Source organism: Episyrphus balteatus, chromosome 3 (genome assembly GCF_945859705.1).
Source record: "Episyrphus balteatus chromosome 3, idEpiBalt1.1, whole genome shotgun sequence".
Taxonomy (NCBI): Eukaryota; Metazoa; Arthropoda; class Insecta; order Diptera; family Syrphidae; genus Episyrphus; species Episyrphus balteatus.
The window spans coordinates 56,372,974-56,381,338 of record NC_079136.1 but is presented as its reverse complement, the minus strand read 5'-3'; the positions used below and the strand labels follow the sequence as shown (position 1 = coordinate 56,381,338).

Genomic DNA, 8,365 nt, shown 5'->3' with positions numbered 1-8,365 from the left:
GACATTAAGCTCTTAAATGTATTTATAAAATAGAATATAGGGATCTTTATTGCAGTCTCAAGTGAAGTAATAGAGAATAAAATTCAAAGTGAGTATGACATTAGAAAATTCAGTTTTTTATGTTTTCCTAAAAATCATTTTCTCCGAACTAAAACTGGACTTTTCTCTAAAAAAAAGAGCTGATACCTACTATAAAACATATTTTTATGAAAATATAATCCATAAACTGGTAGCACTTTTTTCATTTTATTGTAAAAGCTGCTTTGAATGTTAAACATTTCTAAATGATTTATTTGATCCGAGATATGATTTTAAATTGATTGTATAACAAAGGACATTTTAATAATCTTTGTTTTTATTCTTAAATAAATAACTTTTAAAAAATATTCAAACATTTTTCAAAAAAAAAAAAAAAAAAATGCCATTTTTAAGAAATTATTAATCAATGCTTTAAACATTGGATATTGTGTCCAAAAAATTTATCAATTTTAAAAATTTTGACCGTTGATTAGGTTTTATGGCGAAAATTGTTAATTTTGGTCCTGAAAATCTTTCACTTTTAGTATATTCAAGATTTTGTATAAAAAAGTTAGCTTTTTTTTTGGATTTTGAAACCTTACTTTTGAGTTATCTTTTTTAAAAATGTTTAAAAAAAATTAAAAAATTATCCTCTCAACTTAAAATTGAAATAAAAATAACTGGGTTGAACCAGAAAATTAAAGTTTGCGCATAAAATTAAAATTTATTTAGCTAACATTTTCGACATCAAAAATATATTAATACTCCTATTTCTTTAGACTTATTTTAGCAGAAAAATTCAATAATTCAAAAATTTTGCGATCTAAATTTTGAAACATTGAAATTATATTTTTAATATCAAATTTAAATGTACCTATGATTGTGACTAAAATGTTTGTATGCAAGTATTTAGGAAGGTACTGTCGCAAATAAGCTAGTGCTTTTAAAATAAAAAAAGTATTTTCGTAACCGTTGTTGACGGTATCTGTCACAGAACCATTTTAATTTCTGACTGACTTGAAAGCGATTCAATCGATTTTTTACGAAAGATTTTTGACAAAAATTTTTAGTAACCGTAAAAGTAAAAATATGTAAAATTTTCGAAAAACATTTTTGAATTACCTACTATTTAAAAAAAATTCAATTTTCTTATATATATTTTTTAATACATTTTTTTAATGCATATTTGAAATTTTTTATATACCTATAAAAATGTTTTTTTTTTTTTTTTTAACAAAGACTAACCACACAATATTCTTGCAAAACAAACTTTATGCTTGTTTTTTAAAGATTTAATTAAAGTTATTATTTATGAATGTTCACAAAACTGTCTTAAAATTCAAAGCTTCTATTTCAATTAAAAATAAATTGCACGACTGGGGTCGCACGTACTTGCTCTTATGCTTAAAGTAACTATAATGTTAAAGCTTTTTATTCAAGAAATTTAAAATTTGATATTTTGAAGAAATTTTATAAGTAGTATAAAAAAATTAAATCTGTTTTTATAATTAATTAAACTCCGTTTTAAATTATCTTAAAACAAAAAACAAATATGCCATTTTATTTCTTGTATAAAAAGGTATTTTTAGAAAAAAAATTTCGAAAATTGTAGGAGCCGTTTTTTAAAAAAATAATTTTTTATGTATAAAAATTTTTTAAAATTTTTCAAAAAAAAAGTTGGTATGCCATTTTGAATAAATAATTAATTTACACATAAAAACTAAATTTCAAAATTTTTCATTGATCCGTTTTCAAAAAATTGATTTTTCAAAAAAAAAATTTTTAATATTTTTTAAAAATCCAAAAATGCGTTTTTTGAAAATTTTCTAAATTTTTAATATTATCTTTACTTACACACGTTTGTATAAAAATTTTCATTTAAATCGGGTTAATGTTGTACGAGATATTCAGAAATGAAAAAACCCGTTCTATGACAGGTACCGTTAATAACGGTACAAAAAATATTTTTTTTATTTAAAAAGTTGGCTCTTATGTGTAGTACTACACACAAAAATTTTAATCAAAATCGTTAGAGCCGTTTTTGAAAAAAATTAACTTTTCTATTTCCGTTATATGGCAGGTACCGTTAGTTTTTTTCATAAAAAAAAAATTTCAATTTCCCCTCTAGGGAATCACCAAAAACTGCTAACTAATAAGTTTGAAGAAAATCACTTCACTCGTTTAGGCTGCAGCTCCAGATAGAGACAGACAGACAGACAGACAGACAGACAGACAGACAGACAGACAGACAGACAGACAGACAGACAGACAGACAGACAGACAGACAGACAGACAGACAGACAGACAGACAGACAGACAGACAGACAGACAGACAGACAGACAGACAGACAGACAGACAGACAGACAGACAGACAGACAGACAGACAGACAGACAGACAGACAGACAGACAGACAGACAGACAGACAGACAGACAGACAGACAGACAGACAGACAGACAGACAGACAGACAGACAGACAGACAGACAGACAGACAGACAGACAGACAGACAGACAGACAGACAGACAGACAGACAGACAGACAGACAGACAGACAGACAGACAGACAGACAGACAGACAGACAGACAGACAGACAGACAGACAGACAGACAGACAGACAGACAGACAGACAGACAGACAGACAGACAGACAGACAGACAGACAGACAGACAGACAGACAGACAGACAGACAGACAGACAGACAGACAGACAGACAGACAGACAGACAGACAGACAGACAGACAGACAGACAGACAGACAGACAGACAGACAGACAGACAGACAGACAGACAGACAGACAGACAGACAGACAGACAGACAGACAGACAGACAGACAGACAGACAGACAGACAGACAGACAGACAGACAGACAGACAGACAGACAGACAGACAGACAGACAGACAGACAGACAGACAGACAGACAGACAGACAGACAGACAGACAGACAGACAGACAGACAGACAGACAGACAGACTGACAGACAGACAGACAGACAGACAGACAGACAGACAGACAGACAGACAGACAGACAGACAGACAGACAGACAGACAGACAGACAGACAGACAGAATTGCCGGACCCACTTTTTTGGCATTCTCCATCATCGTAATGTCATGTCAAATTGTTATCTCGAGTTCGTTTTTTTTTACGAATCCTAAACTTGCCCTATAGTACCTATATCGCAAGTAAAAAAAGAAAACTTACAACTAAATCTAAAAAAAATAATAATAATAAACTATTATTAAAAATGATTAAAACGCTTTTACTGTCCTGTTTTTTTTTTTTTAAGAAGCCCGAAAATATAATAGTTATTTAGAAATTACTAAAAAACCGTTTAAAATTAATATTTTTTTCGAAAAATTTACCTTTTTTTTTTTTTTTTTTTTTTTAGTATAAAATTGAAATATTCTATTTTGTAATAAAAAAATGATTTGTTAATTTAAGGGAATAAATAGATGTTTCATAAACAGAATAAAAAGGATGCTATCTTAGTGCTGGGCTGCACAGTGATTTTTCAAATGTCTAACCAGTCAGATTGTAGGCAAGAGAGGTGAGGATTTTCCTGTATAAATTGAAACGTGATTGAGCACAACACTATGTAGCCAGGCACTTATAACGCATTTTTCTAAATAAATGGTGTCAAAGTAAAAAAAGTATACAAAAATCAATTAAAAATCCTTTTGACAAAAAATTTCTGGAAAACCATTACCTACATAAAAAAAGAAAAGTTGTGAGACAAGCTTAAAGATTCATCAAAGTGCAGAGAGATTGATATTATGATATTGCTATTTGCGTTAGAACTTAGTTTTGGAAATATCAAACATCATTGATGATGACAAAATTCTTATTTGAATCAGATTTCTGCAAGTGCCCGGGTAGCTCAGTTGGTAGAGCGTTGGACTTTTAATCCAACGGTCCAGGGTTCAAGTCCCTGCTCGGGCGGTAATATTTTTTTAATTTCTTCTACACTCACTAAGAAAGATTTCTACTATTTTTTTTACCTAAAAAGTAATTTTTGTAAAAGAAAATGTTGAAATCAGTTTTTTACAAAACTCACAAGCAGTTAAAAATTTCCGAAATTTGGAGTTTTCGACAGTTTAGTAGTCTTAGTTTCTCGGGTATTAAAGCAAGTACCTAATGGAATGAAAAAAGATTAGAAAATGAATGAGTAACTTTTCCCGAAGCATTTTGTAGTTCCACTGTATTTGAATGTCAAAAGTCGTCGAAAAGCGCTATCAAACTGGAACTTTTAAGCTATTTAAATTTAGAAAATCGAATCCTCATCTTCATTCAAATTATTTTGATAATCTTAAAGTCTTGAATTTCCAACTCCAAACTTTTCAATTCTATGTAAATTTCCCAAACACTAAACTCCTCCATCTCAAACTAACCATCCACAATAATATAATCAATAACACAAATAAAATAAATGTTCTATCCTTGAGGTCTACTTTATTCCTAAAACTAATTGCTTGCCACCCATCTAGCTAGTCTCTATAAATACTCAAAGAAAGAGTGTGCCACAAGTGAATCCCTTCTTCTCCAGCTTCCCACCATTGCTGGTATCGTGTAAAATTTATTACCATCTAATGATGTTCATTAATCAGTGCGGAAGCTATATGCCCGGCGACTTAAACCGTGGGCACCGCACAATTTTAATTAAGTAATTCTGCACCGCAATAGTATAAGTTCTTTATTCAAAAAAAAGTACAAACCTCTTTTTCAAAGCACATCCCACCACAATGACGTTGCACGCTTCTTCAAGATCCCAACTAAAGATAATCGCCTATCAACGCAGGCATAAAACGAAAATCGTGACCTAGGTCTTGTCTTATATAGTAGCTTCTAAATAGAAAATCTATCCCTCTGCCACAGGATCACTCTCTCTCTCTCTCTCTCTCTCTCTCTTTCACAAAACCATTTGGCTCCTTTTGCATACTGATTTATTATACAAATTACACACTATCATCGCTTCGGACAGGAAACAGTGATACATGCGTCTCTAGTTCTCGTAGTCATTTCTTCAAACATAAATTAGTTGCAACTTATCTCCGGAGTGGAACTTTATCATTCTCTCTTTCTCTTTTTGCAGACAGAAATCAACGAAGTCTTCGAGCAGTACAAACAGTCCAAACAGCTGAATGACATATCGACCAGATGTACGGATGCAGATATGGCTGTGGCAGCCGATGTCGTCAACCAGATGGTGGCTGACAACAAATTGCCATCCAATGAAATGTCATGTCGTCTAAATGGTACCACCGCCGAGATCGACCGGGACAGGAGCAGTAATATGAAAGTGAATGAATCCAGTAGTAGCGACACAAATGGCTTCTCCAGCTCATCTAACAGCGGCCGCTACTTAACAGTGCCGGTTGTTCCTTCCGAATACAACAACCATCAACCGTCTTCTTCGTCGGCTCCTGCAACACCATCTCCATCAGCCATAATGTCAACAAACACGTTTCCTAGTCTAAATCATGGCAATGACCAAACTGAGTCAACTCCATGCAGCAGCAATGCTAACAGTCGCGCGTCCACACTCAAGCGATTGAATAGTCAGAACGCTTCCAGTTGTTCACCGGCCGAGTATCTACAGCAGAGCCATGATCCCAGTGATGACGTTAACATATGGGCTAACAAATTCCTGCGGGATTTGGACAACTTAATGGGATCAGATAAATGGTCCGCCGTTGTCCCCAGTTCCCCGATCAGTAATGGTGGAACTTCCGTCGTCGTCAGTACCCCGAACAGCACTGCTGCTGCTGGTCCCTCCATGAAGATCAGTATTCCAAGACCTGAGAAACATGTGAGTATCTAGTTTTTTTTTTTTTTTATTGGTTCAATGTTTAGCTTAGATATTCTATTGCATCTATGGATTTATAGATCGAAATGAATTTTCCGGCCGTTCACTTCACAGCCGAACTTTATTTGAATTTACACTAACTTTAAGAGTGAATATCTCTCGAATGGATGGAACGATTTTTTTGAGAATTTCAAAGGTGTGAAGAAGGATTGTTGCACTGATGCATCGAATTATAATTTCTATGTTAATTTTTATTTTTTTTTTTTTGTTTTCTTTACGGATTTTTATCTTGTAAAATCATAAAACTGGAACGATATGGTTCGATGATCGAACCGACACAGCACAATAGATAGATAGTTTGTGTGTTGTGCTGTGAGCTGTTAGGTATAATTGGAACAAAAAGTTAATGCTTCGCAGAACAAAAAAAACGATATCAAACAAACAGAGGCGATATGAATGGAAATCAAAATTGGATTTTCACTCATTAAATGCATATATTGAATGCGCGGAAATTAAATTTCTTTAGAATAAAATTAAATAAAGCAGAAGCAGACTTTCACAATGAATGGCGGTACATAGTACAAATTAGTTTGTGCCATCAATGGAAAATTTTTGTTTATGAATGAGCAGTGAATTCAATTTTATAAGAAATGCTAAATCATTTCGATAAAATGAATTAAATTTTTAATTGCGTCGGTCATTACTTTATCACAGTTATTATTGACCTAACGTCAATTTTGATGTTTTTGATCAAAAACTTATAACATTGCGAACATTTCGAAAAGCTTCGTCCGAAGGGATATGTGCTTCATGGAACTACAGAGACTTTATGGAATTATATATAAATCAAAGAAATGTAGACTTACATACAGGGGCGTATACAGGATTTCTTCTTGGGGGGGGTCATGCCAAATTTTTTTTTACAAAAGTTTTGATAGTAGGCATGAACTTGAAAATGTGCTATTTGAATTAAAAATATTAAAGTTTGTTCGTTTTGCAAATCGAATCGAGCAGTTCCGAAGAGTTTTAAGAATAACCAAACAAAAACGTTGTGTGATTCGTTTGCTTTTGTTTAGGGTTCAACCTTAAGTCTAACCAATTAAGACCATCCTGTCCTTAAAGTACAGTGTAATGTATACGGATAGGATTTTCATACACTTAAAAACGAAAAATATGTGCTCAAAACATACTCTTAAAAAAAAAATATCTACTTTAAATATGCTTTTAAGGCCACATGAATTTGTAAAATATAAATATTTCTTTAAAATTATAAAAAGATACGAAACCATTTCCGAGTTCAAAGATGTAACTTTTTGGTAATATTAGGGTTTTCCTTAAAAACAATAAATAAAATTGGCGAAAATTTTTACTCTTAAATAATCCAATTTATCATTTGATCGTGTTTTTTATGAGTTTGGACAATTTTCCAGTTTTGCACAGCATTTGCTTACGTTTTTGACTTTTTTCCAATTGACTTTTAGTCACTTTTAGTCAAAAATTTTAAGCGTGAAATTTCGTTATTTTTGCCAATTTTTGCGAAAATATGCACGAAAAACATGCATTTATTTCCAAAATATGTCAAAATATGCAAAAACAAAATGCTAACAAATGTCCTTCGATTCAATAATTTGCCTTTAAACAACTCTGCATTGTATTCCGCTAGTCCAGAATTATTTTATAAGTTAAAATAAAAATCATTTTAATTTAAAACACTGGTAACTTTCGAATTAATTGTCTTCCTAACCTCAGACAAACGAATCGCAAAGTTTTTCCAAAAAAATTGTGTTTGAAAATATAATTTTTTTTAAAATTTTGTTTTAAAATTGTACGCGAATTTTTATTTTTTTTTTAAGACGAGGGGGTTACAGGATTTAAATAGGAACCTCTGTGAAAACAGTAAAGACAAAAAAATATTTTTGTCGTAACAAAATTATGCTAGTTTTAGGGTAGATATTTTTTCGAAATTTCAAACGCCAATACTAATTAAAGAAATGTTTTAGATCACTCACTAAGGATCTTACAATTTTCGGCTCTGATTTCGTCAGCTTTGAGGTATTTATCGGAGGTTTAAATAATATAAAACATATACAGTTATATTTATTAGTTTTTGTTAAATTGATTATCGAAGGATATTTTAAGTGATCTAAGCTTTCTTAAATATTTAATTTGCCTTTAGACAAGCTTGCTTATATTCTTATCTATTTTATCGGTTTAGTCAAAATCTAAATAGTATTTGGATTCTAAATCCATACAAAACTCTACAACACAGCTTAACTTGTAGCCTATCAATGCCTTACATTATCGAACGAATCAAAATAATCCTAATCCAGCATAGCGGTTGCTAAAAATATCCCCAAATATAGGAAAATAGTTGGTTTGAATACCGAAAATTTTTTTCACTTTTCATTTTCGTTCATGTTCCAAAACTTCGACATTTTGCAAATCACATAACAATTTCTTGTTTAAGTTTTGAGCTCTTGGGGGGGGTCATGACCCCGTGACCCCCCCCTGTATACGCCGTTGCTTACATATTAGGTAGCT

At 32.0% G+C, this 8,365-nt stretch overlaps 1 protein-coding gene and 1 non-coding gene across 2 annotated transcripts in view; both read left to right on the top strand.

Moving 5' to 3' along the window:
- The window catches only part of LOC129914402 (rho GTPase-activating protein 7), a 121,093-nt gene that overhangs the window by 44,670 nt on the left and 68,058 nt on the right, over window positions 1-8,365 (top strand). Inside the window, exon 2 of the mRNA XM_055993630.1 lies at window positions 5,111-5,827. Coding sequence (XP_055849605.1) covers window positions 5,111-5,827 — 717 coding nt within the window. The remainder of the gene's footprint in view (window positions 1-5,110; window positions 5,828-8,365) is intronic.
- Window positions 3,888-3,960, top strand: Trnak-uuu (transfer RNA lysine (anticodon UUU)). The gene has a single exon. It is a non-coding gene; the product is annotated as a tRNA-Lys (tRNA).